General features: G+C 55.9%; 2 protein-coding genes across 2 annotated transcripts; both read left to right on the top strand.

The window, feature by feature from the left end:
• Positions 1-8,637: 8,637 nt before the first annotated feature.
• On the top strand, positions 8,638-15,997 carry LOC144940859 (tripartite motif-containing protein 54-like; the record flags this gene model as incomplete). Its single annotated transcript, XM_078867350.1, has 5 exons — positions 8,638-8,778; positions 10,112-10,308; positions 10,791-10,975; positions 12,157-12,328; positions 15,986-15,997. Coding segments are annotated over exons 2-5 (558 nt in total), but the record flags the coding sequence as incomplete, so codon positions are not given.
• A 437-nt stretch (positions 15,998-16,434) lies between these two features.
• On the top strand, positions 16,435-25,925 carry LOC144940889 (uncharacterized). The gene is made up of 7 exons (XM_078867386.1): positions 16,435-16,541; positions 17,826-18,059; positions 18,999-19,021; positions 19,787-19,911; positions 20,190-20,551; positions 20,971-21,162; positions 25,626-25,925. Exons 1-7 carry the CDS (start codon positions 16,509-16,511, stop codon positions 25,923-25,925), a joined length of 1,269 nt encoding a protein of 422 aa, XP_078723512.1. The 5' UTR covers positions 16,435-16,508.
• The last annotated feature ends 411 nt before the right edge of the window (positions 25,926-26,336 follow it).

Here is a 26,336-nt window from a genome sequence, read left to right as displayed (position 1 = left end):
TCACACTCGAGGATTGATTTCCTCTTTGTCTCTGGCAAGGTTAAGGTGGAGAGGGTGGAAAACGAACCTTTCTCTTTTTCCGACCATAAGATGATAGCTGGGGGGCTCAGAATCCCAGATGGGCTGAGGTTGGGAAGGGGAATCTGGCGCATGAACTCGGGACTGCTGGAGGACAAAAAGGTGGTGGAGGAATTTGTCAGGCAGTACGAGGAATGGAGGAGCCTGCGGTGCTGCTTTGGCACGATAGCTGAATGGTGGGGAATGGTGAAGGGGCGAATGTGTACGCCCCCACGACGTGCACAGAAAGAGTGGACCTATGGAATAATGTAGCGACCCTGCTCGTGACGAGACGGCAAGTTATAATGGCTGTAGAATTTCCACCACTTGCTCAGGGCTATAAACAGGAGATGAGCACCGTCTTCAACGCTCAAATGAGCGCGACATCAAGTCATCACTTTGACGTGTCACTTAGACGGTGCCCATCTCTGCTACCCACCCCACCACCGCTGCCGTTTCCTCTCCTAACGTTTGTCAATGTGCGCTGCCTGTAGAACATCACCTACCCGGAGCACCTGGACATGCAACCCTTCACCTCAACGTCTCAGGGCGAGCCCGCGATCTACTCCCTGTACTCGGTGCTGGTGCACAAGGGAGCCGACTCCAACAGGGGTCATTATTATTGCTACAATAAGGTAATTCCACTTGTTACCATCAAACAATAACAACGCACATCTGCAATGCGCCCATGTTACAAATGTCCAATAGGGAAGAATAATTAAAAGTCTTGCGTCTGTTCTTGCGTCTTGATGTACTTATGCAATTTCCACTTGCAGTATTTACTTTATTTATTTGTATTTAGTGACTTCCTTAGCATTCCTACACTTTGCACTCCAATCGGTGTTGTATTGTTTGTTGTTGTTGTTGTAACTTTCTGACCCGCCCCTACTGGACATCTGTTGAAAAGAGCTTCGTAGATCGACTTCTTTCAGTACAAATAAAGATTCTGATTCTGATTAAATTGATACAAGGTCATCCATGCAGTGATATGTTCAGGCAGATTGTTCCGTAACTTCAGCACCATCATAGCAACCGTAGCACGCTCTGCAGCTCTGACAATGGGGTGATGCTCTTCACGAACTTGTTGTCTAGAGTGTGTATTGTGTGTTGTAATTACATAAACCAAGGAAGTTGGGTGCAGTTGTGTAAACATTGTAACCGAGTGTAGCTGTGCTCTGACTGTGCGCAGATCAGCGATGGACAATGATGCTGCATGAACGACTCCATCGTGCGGCACGTCGACACCAAGGCTGTGATGAACGAGCAGGCCTACATGCTCTTCTACATTCGGTAAGTCGCCTTCTCTCCCCTCCACTTTAACCTGCACTTACAACCGTCCCCCAGACCAGCTCACTGGAAAGATATTGCCTTGTGCGAGCAGCAGCAGTGTCTCCTTTAAAAGCAGGTGTTAACGGTTTGCGACGCGTTGGTGCGTGCATGCAGGTCCCCAGAATTGAACGCGCCGCCAGCGGACAGCTACTACCCGCTGGAGCACGTCAAGGCGACGTCCCGGCAGTGCCTCAAGCGGCCCCACTCGGCGAAGGTAGACCCCGGACCCCGTCTCTGGACAGCAGCTCTCCTCACCGGCGCACAAGGTAAAGGATGGATTTGAAACGTCGCCCCGTGTGCGTGGAAATGCCCGGGGAGAATGTACACCCTGACAGCGCGTCATTTTATGTTAAGGGAATGGTGAAGTACAGCGATCTTCTTGTTTATACTTTAGACTGGTTTTGTTTCATTCACCCAATGTCGAGCGGTTTGGACTTTAGCGCCATCATCTTCTTTATCTCCAGAAACCCAAGATGTCGGACCGCCCCAACGGGAGCAACTGCAAGTGCGACGGCAGGAACAGCAGCAGCAGCTACCGGCAACACCAGACACGCAACAGCCGTTGCCGCTAGTCCCAGAGCAGCCACCACCCCGATCTCACCGCAGCCGGAGCCATTCCACCAGCAACCACCGCCAGTCCTGCAGCAGCCACCGCCACGGCCGGTCTCATAGAAGCCGCCGTCAGCACCACAGCAGCTGCTGCCACCGCGTGTCCCACAGCAGCCAGGTGAACAGCAGCCAGTCCAAGAGCAGCCACCAGTCCCACCACCGCCACCGCCACTCTGGTCGCAAAGCAGCCACCACCAAGAGAAGTCGGTTCTTAAATTCCACGATCACGTGTCTAACCTTTTGCTTCCTCTCAAATTAAGACTAATTTTGAGAGGCATTTTACGAAGGCACCAGGCAGCGGCTCACCATGGCGTCGCCCGCCCCCCAAAATGTACTCGTCGCCGGCTCCAACACCAGCCCCTGCAATCACTTGAACATCATTGGAATCACCTTGGACTCGACATTCTCGCTCGACGACCACATTCTCAACACAATAAAGAGCTGCAATGACTAGCTCAGGGCCTCATGGCACGCCCGTCCAATGCTGACAGCCGTCCAATGAGATGGAGAACATTTAAAGCAACTCCGACCTCAAAATCCACGAAGAAAAAAAATTAATTAAATAATACTGTACGACGTTTCGATTGCAATACAAGCAATCGTCATCAGGTAGAAAGCAAACCTAGTAAACTTACAAATACAATGCAATCCAACAGAGACACAGAGTGAGACATTCATCAATATGTTGTGTGTCTCTCTCTGCTTGTGTGTCTGTCTGTGTGTCCCCGTGTCTGTGTTTTGTCTCTCTCTGAAATGTAGCAATCTTTGGAAGAAGGTAATCAACCAGGTAAGGTGCTGACTCTCGTGTTAGCCGACTCTCTGTGTTGGATTGCATTGTATTTCTAAGTTCACTAGGATTGTTTTCTACCTGATGACGATTGCTTGCGTTGCAATCGAAACGTCGTATTCTATTATTTAATTTATTTTCTTTCCACGTGACTTTACCGAAAGAACCAAGGAGTAATTCCTGCAGTCACGAAAGCTTCAAATCAAGTTTTAATCCACGAAGACTTGAAAAACCCAGCACGAAAGCGCTTAAAACCACGCCAGCCATTCTGGGAAACAGGAGCCAAGATCCATGCAGGTAGCACCAACCCAGTATGTCTTGGGGTTGCTGTTTATTCCCTGGCCAATCGTCAACAGAGTTGGCATCAGGAACGTTATTGTGATGGTGACCGCAAAATGAACTGTCCCATTACAAATGAAGACAGAGGTTGTGTCCTCCGCAACGCGAGGCCGGAGTGCGGTCTCAGTGAGGTCGTGCAAGGTATTCCCGTACGCTTCTTGTCTCTGTTCATTTAAAATGCGGGGCTTTTATTTTGCGTTGTGTCGGGGATTTAAAGAGTCACCGCTGTTGCAAAGTATTTCTTTATTTATTGAACTGTGAATACGTCGGCATTTTTTAAACTACATATCTGTTACACCATTGGAACCTCATTTGCCAGTAAAAAATATGATAATTGTTTTGTTACCCTTCTATCTGGCAACAAAACTGACACCTTTTTTTACAAGGAGTCATGTTTGCATAGACCACAATACCTGCAGTCGTAATGCAAACAAAAAAACATAACTCTGATAATGTATGCACTGTCCTTGAAGTTGATTGGTCCACACCCGAGACAGCTTTCGTTAGAGCCTAGTCTCACACGCCTCCACACACACAAACACACCTGCGCCTTTTGGCGTCATCTGGTCCAACCCATGTGCCAGATAGAAGGGTAAAAAAACTATTATTACATATCTGTTACTTTTTTTTACGTACGGGGCGTGCACATTTCAATGGACACGCTAACCGTAACGCCAAGACCTTACCACGTGAAATGTACGGATAGATTATGAACTTCGCCAAGCACTTTATTTCAATCTTCCACGATGCCTCCAGAAACAGCGGTTTCTGAACTCGTGAATGTAGATCGGTGGCACTTCGGTCTCCTCGGGGTTTTTATCGTTTGTACAAAAGCAGCTCAAAGTGTGGGAAGGGAAAGCGAGATTAATGTTTTCCACAGATGTTGTCGACCTCGTTTTGTATTTGCACTTGACATCAATATGTACTTGTCGTGACAAAACTGGTCTCGCTTCCATTTCTTACTTTGCCATCGCAGTGTGTGTGTGTATGGGTGTGGATGTGTTTGTTTATGTGTGTATGTGTGTGGATGTGTGGATGTGTTTGTTTGTGTGTATGTATGTGCTTGTGCTCGCTAACAGCACTTGCCCCAACAGCCTGATTGTCTTTACGGGGGATCTTTGTATGTCTGTGTGTTGATGGGTGTGTACGTGTTTGTGTGTGTGGATGCGTGTGTATGTGTGTTTAACTTCTTGAGCACCGCACACAGCGCCAACCGTGATAATCTGAGGTATGGGGGAACGACAACAAACTAAACACAAAACGCAGAAGTGGCGTGCATCTAGCACAGGAGTACACTTGTATATACACGTGCACTTGTTGTACTTGTCAGAAATGTTTGTGGGTAAGAGGTCAAGACCGCGTTGCTGACCTAATTAAATGTTGAATATGAAAAGTGGATAAAAGGTAAAGGTACAGCCCCTGCAGTTGTTCACGCCACTGCCGGCAAATGGGGCCACCACGAGCGGGAGCTGCAGAGAGCCCCTGTGAGGGTAATTGGCCTACTCCTCCACAGGGGGCAGGACGTCTTGGAAGAGGAAGTCGTCAAATATGAAGTTAGATAAACCTGCCGCTTACAACATTTGACCGTAACGCGTTTGGTGGCGAAGCGCTTCTTGCCGGGCCCAAATCCAGGGCAGCTTGCGAAGAAAAACGGGGCCCAGAGAATGTTGACTCCAGCACTGGGGGGGGGGAGGTGCCGGTACACTGGGACAACTGCTGTGGGTGTGGTTTCTCAATCGCCCAGCCACGTGGAGGAGTCGCCACTGATATGAAACGCAACGCCATCGTCTCATCTAATCAACCCGTTCGCCCGCGAAGCGGTGGCCCGGCCGTTAGCTCACACTGCTAAGTTCGATTCCCGGCCACGGCTAACGTCGGTGCTGAGTGACATCTGAACAGATCGTTGGGCTGCCTCACCTTCACACCAACTCATCCTGACCAGCATGGTGAAGTATGGTCAAATACCCCCCCCCCCCATTTACTGACACAGAGTGGGGGGTTCTTACCTCCGCTGTGGATTGACAGAGGGCCGCCGTCGATGCTTAGCCCACGGCAGGATAATCGCAGCATCCCTCTGCAATTGCTCTGCTGTGACACCTGAAGGCACACAAACAACACAAGTGGGTGGCCAGGTGCAGGGAGGGTGACGTCCTCATTCAATGAACAAAAAACGAAAAGGAACCCGCCACGGATATTCACCAAGCGGCAATGAGAGCTTCGTGGAGATGCTGCTGCTGTCAGAAACCCGCCACACGATGCCGTGCAGGCACCAGTTGACAATCTCAACCCCACACATCCGCTACTTTTCTTGTCAACACCCTCAGCATTAAATGAACACTGCAGAGTTTTACAGTTCAACATTCAATGATTGTCCTACACCAGGGGTCGGCAACCTACGGCTCCGGAGCCGCATGCGGCTCTTTACGGGCTGCTTCTTGACGATATGTACGTATGTACAGTATGTACTCTAATGCATTGCGGCTCTTGAAATACTGAATTTTGTACCGAATTGGAAAGAAATGGCTCTTCTTGTTATTTTGGTTGCCGACCCCTGTCCTACACGAAGGGCTCGTTTAGTTAAATGCTGTTTGAGGAGTCATTCGATTTAACAACGCAAAATGTTAAAGATCGTTACTCAATCGCTACAGCTGTTCAGAGAGCTATTGTGGAACTCTACTAAAGCCAAGAAAAGTAACTTAAAATGGTAAATTGTGAATTTAATATGGTAATGGTTTGGGAAAAAAAAAACGTTGCACGGTTAAAGATGCAACTGCTGGCACAGGGCAACCGCAGCTCAAGTGTGAACGCCTTCACTATGAGAGGGGTGACCCTGCAGAGTTGAGTGGAGATCTCTATCCCATATTCTTAACTTTTTTCGGTAAAGTCACGTAGGTAAAAAATTAAAATTACATCAGCCTCACCTTAACAACTCTTTTCAACCAGTCTACACAACAAAGGCTCATTCCTAACAGCGTGCTTCAGCCGCACCGAACCTCACAATAATATTATTATTCAGGGCCTACCTTGGTTCCTCCCACCCTCAACCAGTATATATACAAATACTGTGTTCTTGGAATTTCTCTCACTTGATACAGCTATCGTGCTGTGACGGTTCCACCTGAAGACGGAAGCTTGTGTTGCCTCCGAAACGTCGTGATTTTTTATTTGTTTTATTTTACTAATTTTTTTTACCTACGTGACTTTACCGAAAAAACCTAAGAATATGAATCCTTGCAATCACGAAAGCTTCAAATCTAGAATCTCTATCCCACCTTGCATCGAGTAGTAAACGCGTGTTTAACACCGATATATTTTTTTTATTTTATCGGGTAAAAGGCCAACTGAGCTCTTTGTCAGAACGAACCTGGTTATCGACAAATCACATCTGAACGAAGTGGCTTATTACGCGGACATGTATAGCAGCAGCCAGCAGCCAAACACGATGTTGAGTCTAAATATAGATGGAAAAACCGGAGGACCCGGAGAAAACTCCACGCGACCACGGGGGGAGAGACGCGAAAACTCAAAATAGTCGGGCGTCGTGATCGAACCCACGACCTCCTGCATACCTGGCGAGGTAGTTAACATCTTAGTTAACACCTCGTCACCATGGCGACCCGAGGCCTTCATCCAGCAGTGGAATAACAACACGGCATGACATCATTGCGGGTTTAGAACGACACAAGACAACAACAACCTCCAGCATTTTTCGATTTAAAGCTTTCGTGACTGCAAGGATTCATCTTCTTGGTTCTTTCGGCAAAGTCACGTAGAAGGGAAATAATAAAGTAATAAAAAATATTATTTGATAAAATAATTCTCACGACGTTTCGGCCACAACGCAAGCAGCCGTCCTCAGGTGAAGAGGACGGCTGCTTGCGTTGTGGCCGAAACGTCGTGAGAATTATTTTATTTAGTTTTAGTTTTATTATTTCCCTTCTACGTGACTTTACCGAAAGAACCAAGAAGATGAACATCCAGCATGTGCGTCGCAACCAACACGGCACGGCGTCGATCCAATAACCGACGACACCACCCCACTGATTTCTTCCCGACATCAGAGGAGAGACTTTTAAACATAATAGCGGCGACGTTGACATGATTGGTGGTGGTCGCACAGTAAACACCACCCCTGGTTACTTATCTTTGCCCACGTGTCACTCACCGTGCCCGGCGCTGGCATTGAAGGCAATGCCCCCCACCCCAACTCCTACCCACGATGGGAGACCCGTCCCGGACTAGTCCATTGTACGATGATTAGGAGGGGGGAGATTTGAATTGGATTAGTCCATCTGAATTGGATTAGTCAGATCATCTGATTCTAGATTTGAAGCTTTCGTGACTGCAAGGATTCATATTCTTAGGTTTTTTTCGGTAAAGTCACGTAGGTAAAAAAAAAATCAATTTTATTTTACTTTTATTAATAAAAAAATGTTTTTACCTACGTGACTTTACCGAAAAAACCCTAAGAATATATAGTCCATCTGAATTGGATTAGTCCATCTTGCGTTTAAGATAGAGGGGTGGGTGGGAGGGGCTGTTACCTGATTTGCAGGATGTGAAACGGAGTGGAGACTTGCCGCTGACAACAAGCTTCAGGAGGCTCGTGAAGGACGCTCCCGGATCTGTTGCAGGCAGGCAGTCAGTCGCCCTCCAACAACAACGGAGGGCAAAGGAGCGACGCTCAACAACAACGAGCGGAGAGGCGGCCGGATAAGAATGCAGCGAGTTTCACGCAGAAGTCGCAAACGGGTTTTGATTCCTTACCCGTACCCGGCTGCACCAGGGTCGCAAACGGGTACCCGTACCCGGCCGTACCCTACCGGGTACGGGTATCGGGTACCTGATTGCGACCTCTGGGATGAAGCCATGTTGCAGGCGCGGGTGGGTTGATTCTAGGAACTTGAATTGTGAGAAGAGACAAGACGTTGGGAGAATGAGTGACAAACGGTGACTCACCAGTGACTCACGGTCTACCCGTACCCGTACCCGGCCGCACCAGGGTTGCAACCGGGTACCCGTACCCGGCCGGGTACGGGTAGCCGGGTAGGGTACGGGTATCGGGTACCCGGTTGCGACCTCTGGTTTCACGCAGTCGGTGGGCCCGAGGCAGTCAACCCATGGCACCTGCAGCTCCTGTCCCGTGACCTCCTGCCAGCGAGCCATCGACAACTCCGCGTGGCCGCAGAGTGCACCTAGCCTGGCACAAGCGCCGTGGTGAATGGTGGCTGCTTGTTCTGCTGGAAGTTGAATCCAATGATTTTCTGTGTGTGTGGGGGGGGGAGAGAGATCAGTGTTGGACGAGTTCATAGTAGATGTTTGATAGGGGGGGGGTGAGGGACGGGGGGGGGGGAGGGGCCTGACTTGGACAGACCAGTCCATGTTGGGAGCGAGTTGGGGGGGGGGTTGGGGAGGGTCTGTTCTCCCCTGGGCCACGTGACCTCGTGGTCTATAAATGGCCTCTCTCTCGACGCGTGCGTCTCTCGTTACACGAAGAGCGGTGGAACATTCTCCTCCTCATCCTCCTCATCCTCCCTCGTCGTGGTCGTCTCGCTACACGACGAGCGGACGGGGAGACTCGCGGGGGGACGACAACGACGACGAACGAGGTCGACCATCAGCCCCCTTGCCGGGGTGGACGAAGGAGAGGGGACGAGGTGAGGAGGGTTTTGAGCGAGGTGGACCAACGTTGAACCTGACGGACGGAGTGAGGAGGGAGCCGATGGTGGACGGCTTGAGGAAGGTGGAGGAGGGAGAGGCACTCGCCGACACACACACACAGCTCCCCCGTGTAGCCTTCACAGATTGTTGGGGCAAGTGCTGTTAGTGAGCACCTATGAAGGCCGGCACGGCACACGATGGGGGGGGGGGGGGTGGCCAGCAACCACGCTCGGCCGCCTTTGTCTCCCTCAGTGGCGATGTTTACGACACACCGCACCGGGTACTCATTTGAGGCCGAGTCGACCTAGGGGAGGCCCAGGACCGGTTCAGATAATGGTCACTGGTGTTGACCGTGAGCGGGATTCCTCCGATTCTGAACTCGGGTCGCCGTGTTCGGAGCGCAGCGCTCTAACCGCTGCACCACCGCTCCCCACACACCGACATGTACAGGCAGATAACAACATACACAAAGCTCCCCCGTGTAGCCTCCACAGACTGTTGGGGCAAGTGCTGTGAGCGAGCAGTACCTATGGACCCCGGCGCGTTGCACTTACGAGGGGGTGGTGTGACAAGCATGATGCCCTGCCGCCTTTATATCCCCAGTGCTGGTGTTCACACACCGCACCAGGTACTAATTTAAGGCTGAGGCCACCTAGGGGAGGCCGTAGCGACGAGGTTGTCTGCCTGTTTTGCAGCTGTAGCCACGAGGTTGCCCATATGTATGTTACAGCTGTGGCAACGAAGCTGTCTGCCTGTGCGTGACAGCTGTAGTGACGAGGCTGTCCGCCTGTGTGTGACAGCTGTAGTGACGAGGCTGTCCGCCTGTGTGTGACAGCTGTAGTGACAGCTGTAGTGACGAGGCTGTCCGCCTGTGTGTGACAGCTGTAGTGACAGCTGTAGTGACGAGGCTGTCCGCCTGTGCGTGACAGCTGTAGTGACGAGGCTGTCCGCCTGTGTGTGACAGCTGTAGTGACGAGGCTGTCCGCCTGTGTGTGACAGCTGTAGCGACAGCTGTAGTGACGAGGCTGTCCGCCTGTGTGTGACAGCTGTAGTGACGAGGCTGTCCGCCTGTGCGTGACAGCGGTGGCGACGAGGCTGTCCGCCTGTGTGTGACAGCCGTGGCAACGAGGCTGTCCGCCTGTATGTTACAGCTGTAGCAGCGACGAGGCTGTCCGCCTGTGCGTGACAGCCGTAGTGACGAGGCTGTCCGCCTGTGTGTAGCAGCTGTAGCGACAAGGCTGTCCGCCTGTGCGTGACAGTCGTGGCGACGAGGCTGTCCGCCTGTGCGTGACAACTGTAGTGACGAAGCTGTCCGCCTGTGCCTGACAGGTGTAGCGATGAGCGTGCGGAGGGACGGCGCGGGGCCGGACTCGACAGCGTCGCTGCTGCTGCGCGAGTCGCAGGCGCGCGACGACCTGGAGCGCCAGCTGCTGTGCCCCATCTGCCTGGAGATGTTCTCCAAGCCCGTGGTCATCCTGCCCTGCCAGCACAACCTGTGCCGCAAGTGCGCCAACGACGTGTTCCAGGTGCTCGCCCCGCACGCTCGCCTGTACACTCGCCTGTACACTCGCCTGTACACTCGCCTGCACACTCACCTGTACGCTCGCCTGTACACTCACCTGTACACTCACCTGTACACTCACCTGTACACTCGCCCGCACTGCACTCACCTGTACACGCAGCTGTACACTCACCTGTACACTCGCCCGCACTGCACTCTGACCTGTACACTCGCCTCCAAGCTCACCTGTACACTCGCCTGTACGCTCACCTGTACACTCGCCCGCACTGCACTCTGACCTGTACACGCAGCTGCACGCTCACTCACCTGTACACTCACCTGTATATTCACTTGTGCAGTGTCCCGCGTGCACGCTCAGCTGTACACTCATGGGGCATGTCACAGATTTTCAGCAGGGGTGGGTCACAAAGTTACAACATTCGTGGCAATGCCTCTCTTGTCTTCCCCCGGTCCCCCCCCCCCCATCGCTGTCCCTCCCCCCTCCAGTCTCGTGGGGGGGGGCCCTCAATCGGCGGGGGGGGCCGCTTCCGTTGCCCGTCGTGCCGCCACGAGGTGTTGCTGGACCGCCACGGCGTCTACGGCCTCCAGCGGAACCTCCTCGTCGAGAACATCATCGACATCTACAAGCAGCAGCAGCAGCAGCTGCCCTCGCGGGGAGCAGCAGCAGCAGCGTGAGGGCAGGGGGGCCATGGGGCAGGGCACTGGGAAAGAGCAGGGGTGGCCCCTTCCCCCTGGATCAGACAGAAGGCATCGTGGTCCAGTCGTTTACAGTCTCTGTATGATATCGTTGCGATGGGGCGGGCGAATGATCGGTAATGCCGCCTTTGCACGTCACGAGACCGCGTTCTGAAATGCCCGCGCCTTCGATAGCAACGTCGATCACGTGGCTACGGCATCGGCGGACGTGAAGGTGCGATCCGGCGTATTTCCCGAGCGACGTGTCGGCAGGTCACCGTTGATTTTACCGCAAGAAACCAGTCGGTCCGGGTCCGTTCAGGCCACCACAGATGATTTAGCTAGAGCCACAGTCTAGCAGGCGAAAGCTCGGAAAAGAATCCCGACAGTGCTGAGGAACGGCGTTCAACAGACGTTCGTTGTTTTCCCAAGCAGCAGCTCGAACGACGGTGATTGTCAACGAGTCGCTCGCGACTTTCACGCAGATGTCTCCACGGTGAATCGGTACGATCCCACCCAAAGGCGTAGCTAGGATATTTTGATATATAAACTTTTAGGTTGAGGTGTAGATTTGTGCAGTAGTTTCAGGCTGCCGCGCCCGCCGCAATAAGTTATAATGTAGCGTTGTAAGCCTCATTTTGGCGCCCCTTTACCTTGGCGCCCGGGGACACATGTACCCCCCTGCCCCCCCCCCCAGCTACGCCTCTGATCCCACCACACAGTAGCGTACCCGTCGGCTGAAGCCTCGCGCTTAACTGACGCCCGTCCGGGATAGTCCGTCATGCGCCCAGGTCTCGGCAACGGGCCAACATGTCGAGTCCACAATCGTTGACCAAGATCCTGGATCCAGCGTCGTCGCGTTGACCTCGGAGCTCGTGCCGTTGATCACTCCGAAGCGGAGGAGCCCCCTGGTCCGGCGTTATGGCTCGATAGCCGACATCAGCAGCGGTACGGCGATGAAGTCGCCCTTCCGTGATCGTGCGCGTGTTGGGGCGGAAGAAGAGCCGACCCAGATCTCCGGCACAGCCATGCCCCGAGGCATTGCAACCAGCGACCAACACGGTCGCGGGTAGGGGGGGTCGGCATTTGCACATCGGGTCGTAGCACTTTGAGTAGTTTGAACCTTCATCAATATCATCGTCGTCGTTGTTGTGGTGGTGGTGGCGGTGCCCCCCAGGGGCCCCGGCAGCCGCAAGGTCGATGAGCCGCACTGCGTGGAGCACGAGGAGGAGCGCGTGAACATCTACTGCGCCTCGTGCCGCACGCCCACCTGCTCCCTCTGCAAGGTGTTCGGCTCCCACCAGCACTGCCAGGTGGCGCCGCTCGGCGTCGTCTACGAACAGCACAAGGTGGACACCTCCTCGCTCACCCACGCACCTCCTCCTCCTCGCTCACCCACGCACCTCCTCCTCCTCGCTCACCCACACACCTCCTCGCTCACCCACGCACCTCCTCCTCCTCGCTCACCCACACACCTTCTCCTCCTCGCTCACCCACACACCTCCTCCTCCTCGCTCACCCACACACCTCCTCCTCCTCGCTCACTCACACACCTCCTCCTCCTCGCTCACCCACACACCTCCTCGCTCACCCACGCACCTCCTCCTCCTCGCTCACCCACACACCTTCTCCTCCTCGCTCGCCCACACACCTCTTCCTCCTCGCTCACCCACACACCTCCTCCTCGCTCACCCACACACCTCCTCGCTCACCCACGCACCTCCTCCTCCTCGCTCACCCACGCACCTCCTCCTCGCTCACCCACACACCTCCTCCTCCTCGCTCACCCACACTCCTCCTCCTCCTCGCTCACCCACACACCTCCTCCTCCTCGCTCACCCACGCACCTCCTCCTCCTCGCTCACCCACGCGTCTCCTCCTCCTCGCTCACCCACACACCTCCTCCTCCTCGCTCACCCACGCACCTCCTCCTCCTCGCTCACCCACACACCTCCTCCTCCTCGCTCACCCACACACCTCCTCCTCCTCGCTCACCCACGCACCTCCTCCTCCTCGCTCACCCACACACCTCCTCCTCGCTCACCCACACACCTCCTCGCTCACCCACGCACCTCCTCCTCGCTCACCCACGCACCTCCTCCTTGCTCACCCACACACCTCCTCCTCGCTCACCCACGCACCTCCTCCTTGCTCACCCACACACCTCCTCCTCCTCGCTCACCCACACACCTCCTCCTCGCTCACCCACACACCTCCTCCTCCTCGCTCACTCACACACCTCCTCCTCCTCGCTCACCCACACACCTCCTCCTCCTCGCTCACCCACGCACCTCCTCCTCGCTCACCCACACACCTCCTCCTCGCTCACCCACGCACCTCCTCCTTGCTCACCCACACACCTCCTCCTCCTCGCTCACCCACACACCTCCTCCTCGCTCACCCACACACCTCCTCCTCCTCGCTCACTCACACACCTCCTCCTCCTCGCTCACCCACACACCTCCTCCTCCTCGCTCACCCACACACCTCCTCCTCGCTCACCCACGCTCCTCCTCCTCGCTCACCCACACACCTCCTCCTCCTCGCTCACCCACACACCTCCTCCCCCTCCTCGCTCGCCCACACACCTCCTCGCTCACCCACACACCTCCTGCTCCTCCTCGCTCACCCACGCACCTCCTCCTCGCTCACCCACACACCTCCTCCCCCTCCTCGCTCGCCCACACACCTCCTCCTCCTCGTCGCTCACCCACACACCTCCTCCTCCTCTTTGCTCACCCACACACCTCCTCCTCCTCGCTCACCCACGCACCTCCTCTTCGCTCACCCACACACCTCCTCCCCCTCCTCGCTCGCCCACACACCTCCTCCTCCTCCTCGCTCACCCACACACCTCCTCCTCCTCCTCGCTCACCCACACACACCTCCTCCTCGCTCACCCACGCTCCTCCTCCTCGCTCACCCACACACCTCCTCCTCCTTGCTCACCCACACACCTCCTCCCCCTCCTCGCTCGCCCACACACCTCCTCGCTCACCCACACACCTCCTGCTCCTCCTCGCTCACCCACGCACCTCCTCCTCGCTCACCCACACACCTCCTCCCCCTCCTCGCTCGCCCACACACCTCCTCCTCCTCGTCGCTCACCCACACACCTCCTCCTCCTCTTTGCTCACCCACACACCTCCTCCTCCTCGCTCACCCACGCACCTCCTCTTCGCTCACCCACACACCTCCTCCCCCTCCTCGCTCGCCCACACACCTCCTCCTCCTCCTCGCTCACCCACACACCTCCTCCTCCTCCTCGCTCACCCACACACCTCCTCCTCCTCGCTCACCCACACACCTCCTCCTCCTCGCTCACCCACACACCTCCTCCTTCTCCTCGCTCACCCACACACCTCCTCCTCCTCGCTCACCCACACTCCTCCTCCTCGCTCACCCACACACCTCCTCCTCCTCCTCGCTCACCCACACACCTCCTCCTCCTCGCTCACCCACGCACCTCCTCCTTGCTCACCCACACACCTCCTCCTCCTCGCTCACCCACACACCTCCTCCTCCTCGCTCACTCACACACCTCCTCCTCCTCGCTCACCCACACACCTCCTCCTCCTCGCTCACCCACGCTCCTCCTCGCTCACCCACACACCTCCTCCTCCTCGCTCACCCACACACCTCCTCCTCCTCGCTCACCCACACACCTCCTCCTCCTCGCTCACCCACACACCTCCTCCTCCTCGCTCACCCACACACCTCCTCCTCCTCGCTCACCCACACACCTCCTCCTCCTCGCTCACCCACACACCTCCTCCTCCTCGCTCACCCACACACCTCCTCCTCCTCGCTCACCCACGCTCCTCCTCCTCCTCGCTCACCCACACTCCTCCTCCTCCTCGCTCACCCACACACCTCCTCCTCCTCGCTCGCCCACACACCTCCTCCTCCTCGCTCACCCACACACCTCCTCCTCCTCGCTCACTCACACACCTCCTCCTCCTCGCTCACCCACACACCTCCTCCTCCTCGCTCACCCACGCTCCTCCTCCTCCTCGCTCACCCACACACCTCCTCCTCCTCGCTCACCCACACACCTCCTCCTCCTCGCTCACCCACACACCTCCTCCTCCTCGCTCACCCACACACCTCCTCCTCCTCGCTCACCCACACACCTCCTCCTCCTCGCTCACCCACGCCCCTCCTCCTCGCTCACCCACGCTCCTCCTCCTCCTCGCTCACCCACACTCCTCCTCCTCCTCGCTCACCCACACACCTCCTCCTCCTCGCTCGCCCACACACCTCCTCCTCCTCGCTCACCCACACACCTCCTCCTCCTCGCTCACCCACACATCTCCTTCTCCTCGCTCACCCACACACCTCCTCCTCCTCGCTCACCCACACACCTCCTCCTCCTCGCTCACCCACGCACCTCCTCCTGATTCCATCGCACAACTCCACTCACCTCCACACACCTCCATGCACCTCCGAACACATCCACACACCTCCTGATTCCATCACACACATCAACACTCCTCCTGATTCCATCACGCACCTCCACACACATCCACACATCTGCTGATTCCATTGCACACTTCCACACACCTCCTGATTCCATCATGCACCTCCACACACCTCCACACACATCCACACTCCTCCTGATTCCATCATGCACCTCCACACACACTCCTGATTCCATCATGCACCTCCACACACTCCTGATTCCATCACACACATCTACGCACATCCACACACCTCCACACATCTGCTGATTCCATTGCACACTTCCACACACCTCCTGATTCCATCATGCACCTCCACACACTCCTGATTCCATCGCACACTTCCACGCACATCCACACACATCCACACACTTCTGATTCCATCGCACACTTCCACGCACATCCACACACATCCACACATCTTCTGATTCCATTGCACACTTCCACACATCTCGACACGCCTCCACACACCATCGCGCCGCTCCTCACCCCCCCCCCTCCTCACACCGCCACGTGACATTGGAACTGGTATATCCCTCCCAGTAGGGTGAGCTGAGTAATGATGATGTTAGTGGTAATTATAATGATGATGTTAGTGGTAATTATAATGATGATGTTAGTGGTAATTATAATGATGATGTTAGTGGTAATTATAATGATGATGTTAGTGGTAATTATAATGATGTTAGTGGTAATTATAATGATGATGTTAGTGGTAATTATAATGATGATGGTGATGCTGCTTCTGTCGCTGATGTCGTTAATTATGTTGGTGATGACGGCAATGGCAGTGATGATAATAATGATGATGACGGTCTTTTTAATGATGCTGGCGATGTTGATGGTGGGTGATGGCAGTGATGGTGATGGTAACGATGGCCCATCGCATCCGACTGGTGTTGGTGTTGGTGCTGTTGGTTATGTTGATGATTGTACTGATGGTGATGTTGTTGGTGATGTCAGTAATTCCCCCTCTGCCCCCCCCATCCCCCCCCGTCCTGTGCAGGGTGAGCTGAGTGATGGGCTGGCGCAGGTGGTGGGGAGTAGCGAGCGACTGCAGGAAGGGCTCATGGAGCTGGAGGGAACGCTGCTCTCTCTCGACGTGAGGGAGCCCGCCACGGCAACCACCGCAGCCACAACATCTACAGCCACAAGCACAACACCTAGAACCATTACAGCTACAAGCACAACAACCACTACAACCACAAGCACTACAACAACCACTACAACAACCACTACAACTACAATCACAACAAGCACTACCACAGCCACAACCACCGCAGCCACCGCAACCACAACATCTACAGCCACAACCACAACACCTAGAACCATTACAACTACAACCACTACAACCACTACTACTACAACCACAACCACAAGCACTACAAGCACTACAACTACAATCACAACAAGCACTACCACTACCACAGCCACAACTACCACAGCCACAACTACCACAACCACAGCCACAACCAAAGATCCGCCGCATAGCATATGACAGACTGTTGCGACAAGTGCTGTTCGCGAGAGGGGTGGTGTAAGCCAGAACCATGCCCGGCCACCTTTGTCTCCCCAGTGGTGATGTTTACAAACCACACCATGTAATAATTTTAAGGCTGAGTCGACCTAGGAGAGGCCCAGGATCGATTCGGATATCCGTCACTGGTGTTGGCTGTGACTGCCACAGTCACAATCAGAACTTGAATCACAACACTCACTCCCACACCCCCCCCCCATTACCCCTCCCCCTTGGCCCCTCCACCACACATCCCCCTCCCATTCCCCCCCCCTCACTTCTCCTATTGCCCCCTTTCCTTCCCATCTCCCCCTGCCCCTCCTCCTCGACCCCCCCTCCCATCCCCCTCCCCCTCTATCCCCCTCCCCGACCATCCCCCTCGATCCTCCTCGTGCCCCTCCCACCCCCCTCCCGCCCCCCATACCCCTCCCCCTTTATCTCCCGATGCCCCTCCCATCTCCCCCTGCCCCTCCCCCTTTATCTCCCCATGCCCCTCCCACCCGACATACCCCTCCCCCTTTATCTCCCGATGCCCCTCCCATCCTCCAATGCCCCTCCCCCTCTATCCCACCGTGCCCCTCCCATCCCCCATACCCCTCCCCCTTTATCTCCCCATGCCCCTCCCATCCTCCAATGCCCCTCCCCCTCTATCCCACCGTGCCCCTCCCACCCCCCATACCCCTCCCCCTTTATCTCCCCATGCCCCTCCCATCCTCCAATGCCCCTCCCCCTCTATCCCACCGTGCCCCGCCCATCCCACAAATGGCCTTCCTCCTCCACTGCCCCCCCCCCACCTCTGCACCTTCCCATACCCCAATGCCCCTCCCCCTTCATCCCCCTCCTCTTCCCTCTCCCCCCCCCGCCACCCAGGAGAGCTCGAAGCTTCAGCAGCGCATGATCGGGGAGGCCTTCGAGGCGCTCTCCCAGGTGCTGGAGGGCCGCAAGCGGGCCCTGACGGCCGCCGTGCAGGCCCAGCAGGAGGTGCGGGCGCGCGCCATCCGTGCGCGGGTGGCGCGGCTCGCCCAGCGCGTTGACGACGCCTCCAAGCTGGTGGAGGCGGCGCTGCAGCTACTCGAAGAGCCGGGCGCCGCCAAGTTCCTACAGGTGTGGCCGCGGTTCGAACCCCCCCCCCGGCGGGGGCCGGGCCTGGATAATGCCACGGCTACGCGCGCGGTGCATTCTGGGATTACGTGGATGTCACGCACTCCCAGAAGACCTTGGCGGGGTGGGGGGGGGTGTGAGAAATGTATTTGTTCACGTCGAGGGATGGAGATGTGGAGGGAGTGCGTCGGTCTGCTTGTATAGTTTATGAATGTTAATAATAGTAGTAATAAAAGGAACTCCTAGTTGTGGAAATAGATAAGAGTATAAAATATGCAGGAAGTGATGTGAAGAGGGGAGGGATCGCACACAGATGCTGTGAAACTCCCCTGCCGTGGGCGTTGGGTCGGAGCCCGTACCCTGGCTCGCCAGGACAAGGCGGCACAGCAGAAATGTGGACTCCACCTGCTACCGTCTGTCTGGGATCGAGTGTTGCACGTCGGTTTTCTCCAGTTGCTCCGGTTTCCTCCCACATGCAAACATGCAAACACCTTAATATGTAGAGGATGGGCAGAGCTTGGGCAACTGTTGGTAGCGCCAGTGTCTGCCTGCCTGCTCTTCTGCGGCTCCTCCTCGTACCTCCGATTCGTCCTCTCTCCGACAGCGAATGAACACTGCGGGAGCAGCAGCAGCAGCAGCAGCAGCCGCAGCAGCGCATTAGAAGCTAAATTAGCTGATTATAATATTAAGATTCTCAGAGACCGCAGATGGGAAGGTGATACGCGGTGAAGTTTGGGGGGAGCCTGGTGATGATGTTGGGGGTGCGTGGGGTGGTGGTGGTGGTGGTGAAGCCCTTGGGTGAGGAGGGTCTGGCATGCAGAGGTGGTGGTACTCACGGAAGCCCGTGGGACCCATGGGACCCGTGGAATCTGTCCGTCGTTTGTGTTGTTTACCTTTGCCGATGTTTGACTCATTTCCCTGCCCTCTCCATATTTCCCGCAGAGTGCCACGGGCCTCATCGTAAGGTCAGTCGAGGGAAGTCGGGTCAGCTCTGTGTGTGCACGTGGTCAGAGGGTCATGACCTCATGGACTGGGGTCGTGACCCCCACCGTGTGTGACTGTGTGTGTGTGCGTGACCGGCGTTAACTGCGACTGACTGGTTTGTGTGTGTGAGACTCTCTGTGACTTGTGTTTTTGTGTGACTGTTTCTGTGAATGTACTTGTGACTGTGTGTGCTTGTGACTGTTGTGGGGAGCGGTAGCGTAGTGGTTAGCGCACTGCGCTACGAACCCGAGTTTGATTCCCACTCACGGCCACCAACACCTGGTGATCACTATTATCTGAACTGCTCCTGGGCCTCCCCTAGGTCGACTCAGCCTCAAATTAGTACCTGGTGCGGTGTGTAGTTAACATCGCCACTCGGGAGACAATGGGCGCTGGGCATGGTGATGACCACCCCACCCCCTTACGTGCGCCGGCCTTCATAGATGCTCACTCACAGCACTCGCCCCAAAAGTCTGTGAAGCGGTATATGGTGGATGTGTGTTGCTTGTGACTGTGCGTGCAGCTGTTGTGCAACGGTTAGCGCGCTGCGCTCCGAATGTGATCCCCTGAGTTCGATTCCTGGCCACGCCTAATATCAGCGCCATCCAATCCGTTGCTGGACTCCATCATCAGTTCGGTGCGGTGTAATTGCGGGCGGGCGGGCGTGTTGGAGGGCCGTGGGCCCCACTCGTGCTCCTTGGCGGCCTTGACGGGCACCGGCGCGCTGTGGCGTGTGGGGGGCGCAGGATGTCCGAAGTGGCCACCGCCGCGGACGCCATCCCCGCGGGGTCGGGGGTCGATGACCTCGGGAAGTTCCGCGTCGACTTCTCCCGCGAGGCCGACATCCTGCGGAGACTCGACTTCGTGCCGGGTGAGGCCCGGTGGGAGGAGGGCGGGGGGAAGGGGGGGGGCAGGTCGGAGTTTTGGGCAGGGGGGGTGGGTGGTTTCTACAGTCGGAGGATCACAGTGTCAAGGTCAGACACAATGTTCGGGGTTCATCAGTACGTGACGTCGTCATCTCATCCCATTGGGGTCCCTACCAGAGTGGGGTCCCTCTCCTTCCCTTCATGAGCCCCCTTCTTACGGGACTCGTGGGAAACGCCCCGGGCCACTCCCCCCTCCACCCTCGCTTCCTGTGTGACGATGCAGACGAGGTGACGGTGGAGGAGAAAGTGGAGGAGCCGAGTGGTGCCGGTGAGGTCAAGGAGACGGCAGAAGTAGCAGCGGCGGCGACAACGACGACGACAGCGGTGGCGGCGGCGACGACGACGACGACGGTGGCGGTGGCGGCGATGACGACGACGATAGCGGCGGCGGCAGCGGCGGCGGCGGCGGGGGCTCAAGGCGAGGCCTCCGTTGGGCCGGGGGAGGCCCCGAAAACGTTGGGGCCCGAGGAGGGGCCTCCGCAGCCGGGACCCAGGGGCACCGACCCCGACCCGGGCTCGAACCCTAACGCCGCGGACTCCGCGGCCATCGACTCGGCGCGGGGGGAGCGGAGCAGGGAGCCGGAGGTGAGGGCGCGGTGCCAGGGTGCCACTTGTGAGCCTACTTGACGCAGGGATTTGAGCAAGTTTCATCGACATTTGGTGCCACGAGCTCCGGCTGCCACCTGTCCCTGGTTTCCCCAGGACTGTCCGTCGTCCTCCTGTCGAGATAGTTGTAGGTGAGCGAGTGAGTGGGTGGGCAGGTCACCAACACCAGGTGACAATTATCTGAGCCGGTCCTGGTCCTCCGCTAGGTAGACTCGGCCTTAAAATTAGTTCCTGGTGCGGTGTGCAGACATCAGCACTAGGGAGACAAAGGCGGCCGAGCGCGGTGCTGGCCACCCACCCCCTCGTGTGTCGTGCCGGCATTCATAGGTGCTCGCTTAACAGCACTTGCCCCGACGGTCTGTTAAGGCTACACGGGTGATCTTTGCCTTTGTGTGCAGGTGCGGTCGTACAAGATCCCCTCGGCGGGGGCAGGACCACGGCAGGACCCCCCTCAGCCCGCCGCGACCCCCGTTGGGGTACCAAGGGGACCCGGGGTCGTGCGGAGCGCGGCACGGGGCCCGCCGACGTCCCCCTCTTTGTGGCCAGGAGGCGGGGGGGGCCCCCCACCCCGAGGCGGCCTGTCGATGAAGGTGAGTGGGGGGATGGGGAGGCCCAGAGGATCCTGAGCGGAAACGGGTGTTTTGCGTTGCAAAGGGGGGCCGCTTCCGTTAATCACGTAATATAATTGCGATCGACGACTATAATAATGAATTCAACTCGTGTCACGCTGTGCACCCCTCGTATCCGCTCCTCGCTCTCGTAGAGAGAGAGAGCGAGGGGGGGTGATGACGCGGAGACGCGATGAGGAGCAGTCACAGACGAGCAGGGAAGGCAGCAACCGTGCGGTGGGGAGCTGGCGCTGACCAACAGTTGCCCAAGCTCTGGAATCCTCCGTATACTAAGGCGTTATCGGGCATTTAACGGGCGTTTATTATGCATGTGGGAGGAAAGGAGCGCCACGGTGGCTAGGAGATGTTGACTACCTCGCCTGGTATACAGGAGGTCGTGGGTTTGATCCCGACCCTGACGCCTGTTGCTCTATATTTGGAGTTTGCGTGTCTCTCTCATCATCATCACGGTGGCTAGGAGATGTTAACTACCTCGCCTGGTGTACAGGAGGTCGTGGGTTCGATCCCGACCCTGGTGCCTGCTGCTGTATATTTGGAGTTTGCTTGTCTCTGGTTCCTCCGGTTATTCCCTCCACATTTCGAATGAACACGTAAGTTTCGAGCATTTGGCTGCTGTAAGTTTCCACATGATAAGCCACTTCGTTGAGCTATGATTTGTGGTCGCTTCTGAAAAAAAGCTACACAACTCAGTGGGCCTTATCTGGTAAAATTAAAAAAAAGTTAATTGTTTAAACCGGAACACCCGTAGAATAACCGCACTTTTTGGCAGGTGTGGAGTCTTCATTTTTGCTGTGCCGCCCTCTCCCGGCGAGCCAGGAGTATTACACCTCCAAGGCGCCCACTCTCGGGCAAGAAGGGAGGTTTGACAGCATTAGTGCGGTGATCCACAACCCTGCCTCACTGCCAGAGGTCGCAATCAGGTACTCGATACCCGTACCCTACCCGATACCCGTACCCCACCCCATACCCGGCTACCCGTACCCGGCCGGGTACGGGTACCCGTTTGTGACCCTGGTGCGGCCGGGTACGGGTAGACCGTGAGTCACTGGTGAGTAACCCTTTGTCACTCATTTCCCAACGTCTTGTCTCTTCTCACAATTCAAGTTCCTAGAATCAACCCACCCGCGCCTGCAAAATGGCTTCATCCCAGAGGTCGCAAATGGGTACCCGTACCCGTACCCTGCCCGATACCCTGCCGGGTACGGGTATAGGGTAGGGTACGGGTACGGGTACCCATTTGCGACCCTGTTGCGGCCGGGTACGGGTAAGGAATCAAAACTCGTTTGCGACCTCTGCTCACTGCTGCCTCTACACAAGGCTGGATCACGGGCAGCCACGCGCATAGCCACCACCGCTAAACCTCGAGTTGACCAGCGGAAAATCTGCGACGATCGTGACAACGATTATCGTGATTATCCTGACTATTCTGATCGCGCGTGTGTGAGTGCGAACACGCGTGTGTACCAGGTAAGGCCCACTGGCTATCACAAATGATAGCTCAACGAAGCGGCTTATCATCACGTGGAGATTTATAGCAGCCAAATGCTCTAAATGCGCGATGTTGATTCTAAATGCGGAGGGGAAATCCGGAGGACCCGGAGAAAAATCCACGCGACCACGGGGAGAGAGAGAGCGAGAAAGACGAAAACTCCAAATAGTCAGGCGTGTCGAGGTCGGGGTCGAACCCACGACCTCCTCCGTGCCAGGCGAGGTGGTTAACATCTTGCCACCGCGCGACACCCCTAACACACACGTGTGTGTCACGTGTGTGTCACGTGTGTCAGGCCCTGGCCGTGCGCGTGCCCCTCCTGCTCTGTGCGGCGGCGCTCTGGGAGATGTGGGGGTGCTACGAATACCTCGCCCTCACCCGCCTGCAGGGGGGGGGGGCCTGCCCCTGATGGGGGGGGGGGGGGTGTGGGGGGATAGATGGGGTGTGGGGGGGGGCCAACCCCAACCCACCAACACCCCCCACCAACCCCCTTCCTCCACCACCCCCCTTCCCCCCAGAGGAGACTCGCACAGGTAATGGGAGGGGCGAGGGGTGTGGTGGTGGTGGTGGTAGAGTTGGGGGGGGGTGGAGGGGGGCTAGTGCCCCCCCCCCCCCCCGCTAATGCCGCTTTATCGTCAGAATATTGATTTGGACCAGAAGTATGAATGTTGCAATTGCACCGCAAGATGCTCCAACAATCCGAACCAACGTCTGTGCGGCATGTTAACCGCGGTCACATCTGCTCGTGTTGATCAGAATCAGAATGTTTATTCGTACTGGAGGAATCCGATGAGTTGTAAAGCTCTTCTTCTCACAGATGTATCAGCAGGGGCGCGTCAGAACGTTACAACAGCAAAACTACAGAAACACGATAGGAGTAGCAAAGTAGAGAAAACAAGGGGTAAGCAAGCCACTAAATATAAATAACACTGGTCAACAGCAAAAAAACATTTTTTTCTGGCCTGGACTTTTGCAGCTGTTTTAGACTTATTTCAGGGTGCTGATTCCAAATCTGATCTCAGATTTGCTCTATCACATTTCATTTTATGCTATCGGCATACCCCATTTTCATTGATTTTACCTGAACTTAACTCTGTCACTTATGATTGCAAGTTGTTGCGAGTCAGTGACTGCTTTAGTGTTAAAATATGGTGCTGTATTTTTAGGATAGTGTGTTTATAATATCATTTTATGTAGATATCCACATTTATTTAATATTTTTCTTCTGCAGTTTTTATTGAAAATGCAATATTTGATATCTCAAAAACCTGATGTGATAGACAAAAACTGATGCCAGATTTGGAATCAGCACCCCAAAGTTACCTTAAACCCGTTGGAATACCTTATGCCAGAAAAAGTGTGTTGACCAGTGTAAGTAATCCATTCACTAATTACACAGGTGCGATTTAGCAAGCTTGGGCAAGGCAGCAATGAATATTGGACATCTCGCCAGGACGCTGCATGGCGAGTAAGCACGCACAGGTACCCATGATGTGGTGTGCTGGGCCGCTGTGTAGGCAGCCTGGAGTAGGTGGCACGCGCCTCATCGATAGCCAGAGCGATGGTGAGATAGGCGTGTACTGGCTGTGGTGCAGAGGTCGCAAACGGGTTTTGATTCCTTACCCGTACCCGTACCCGGCCGCACCAGGGTTGCTAACGGGTACCTGTACCCGGCCAGGTATGGGTACGGGTTACCCGTACCCTACCCGATACCCGGCCGGGTACGGGTAGCCGGGTATCGGGTAGGGTACGGGTATCGGGTACCCGATTGCGACCTCTGGGATGAAGCCATGTTGCAGGCGCGGGTGGGTTGATTCTAGGAACTTGAATTGTGAGAAGAGACAAGACGTTGGGAAATGAGTGACAAACGGTGACTCACCAGTGACTCACGGCCTTCTCACTCATTGGTTGGGGTGAGTCACGTGCGGCTACCCATACCCGTACCCGGCCGCACCAGGGTCGCAAACGGCTACCCGTACCCGGCCAGGTACGGGTAGCCGGGTATCGGGTAGGGTACGGGTATCGGGTACCCGATTGCGACCTCCGCGTCTCGTTCACATTGACACAACCTCCCCCGCCCTGCATTCGACGCATTCCCCGACCACCACCACCACCACCACCCCGACCACCACCGTCATCATCATCATCACTCTGCTCGTTAACCCAGGATAGCCTCACCGAGCCCCAAGACTCGTTTCGGGAGGGTCCTGCCAAGTTTTCGCAGTCGGGGGATGCCGGTGTTCTCTCCTCTGGTTTGCTCGTGATTATGTTAGCCAATGGGACGTTTTGGCCAAGAGCATGCGCACAATCTCAGCCAATACCAGCCGCCTAAATGCACACGGTGTCCATACGCACTCTGTTCATCACGCAGCTCCTCTGCATTTGAACAATCTACGTGAATTCTCCCCTGCTTGTATGTGTATGCATGTTCAACTTCTTTTGGCGCCTTACGCAGTTTACCGCGATAATTGGAGGTGCTTAAGAATGTACACGGTGCTCGTTTAACAGCACGTGCCCCCAACAGTCTCTGTGGGCTACCTGGGGGATCTTTGTTGTGTGCTGTGAGTGTTGTTGTGCCCACACGTGCATGCGTGTGTGTCTGTGGTGAGCGGTTAGTGCACTCACGCTGCAAACTTGCCGGCCTGTGTTCGATCCCTCCTCGCGGCCAGCAACATCGGTGGTTAATATCTGAACTGGTCCTGGGCCCCTCCCCTAGGTCGACTTAGCCCTAAATGAGTACCTGATTCATCGTGTGACCATCGCCCGGTGCGATCCGTAAACATCTCCACGAGGGAGACAAAGGCGGCCAGGCCACCCCCATCATTGGTGCACCGTGGCCAGCCTTAATAGGCGCTCGCTAACGGCGCTTGCCTCGACAGCTTGTGTAGGCTACACGGCGTTGGGGTGCGGCATCTTTATCTTCGTGTCTCTCCAGGAGGAACGGAACGATGCCGGGACAATGAATGGAGGAGTAGGAGGAGGAGGGACCGCGACCGCGACCGGCATCTCCGCTGGTACCGGCGCCGCTTCTCGGTTGTCGGAAGGAGGTCGCGAGTCCCTCCGGGAGGAACGGAAAGACGCGGGAACCACGAACGGAGCAGGGGCCGGTGCCTCGACGGGCACCACCGCCGGTGCCGGGATCGGTTCTTGGTGGGCGGAAGAAGACCCCGAGTCGTCGGACGGGAACTCGACGTTCGTCTTCTCGTTCGCGTGGCTCAACTCGCAGCACAAGTAGCCCTGGAGGGAGCGGGGGGTGGGGGGGGGGCTTGGCTATGAGGTGGGTGCTGTAGCTGTGATTGGGCAGGGTGAGGGAGTCTGGGTATCTTGTGTGAGCCTATGAATATAAGTATAAGGTTCTGTGTGAGGATGGGTCTCTGAGTGAGTCTATGTGTCTATGACTGAATCTATAGGGCTCTGTGATTATGGGTCTGAATGAGTGAGTCTATGGGTCTGAATGAGTGAGTCTATGCGTCTGAATGAGTGAGTCTGGGTCTGAATGAGTGAGTCTGTGGGTCTGAATGAGTGAGTCTATGTGTCTGAATGAGTGAGTGTGTGTCTGAATGAGTGAGTCTGGGTCTGAATGAGTAAGTCTATGGGTGTGAATGAGTGAGTCTATGAGTCTAAATGAGTGAGTCTATGTGTCTGA

The sequence above is a fragment of the Lampetra fluviatilis genome, chromosome 23 (genome assembly GCF_964198595.1).
Source record: "Lampetra fluviatilis chromosome 23, kcLamFluv1.1, whole genome shotgun sequence".
In the NCBI taxonomy this organism is placed as follows: Eukaryota; Metazoa; Chordata; class Hyperoartia; order Petromyzontiformes; family Petromyzontidae; genus Lampetra; species Lampetra fluviatilis.
This window is presented reverse-complemented; position numbering and strand designations above follow the sequence as displayed.

Excerpts from the sequence above, each read along its gene's own strand:
- LOC144940889 (XM_078867386.1), top strand. The coding sequence starts at position 16,509 with ATGGAGCTGGAGGGAACGCTGCTCTCTCTCGAC. Across the intron at positions 16,542-17,825 it reads GAACGCTGCTCTCTCTCGAC|GAGAGCTCGAAGCTTCAGCA; the intron begins GTGAGGGAGCCC and ends CCCGCCACCCAG. Across the intron at positions 20,552-20,970 it reads AGCGGAGCAGGGAGCCGGAG|GTGCGGTCGTACAAGATCCC; the intron begins GTGAGGGCGCGG and ends CTTTGTGTGCAG.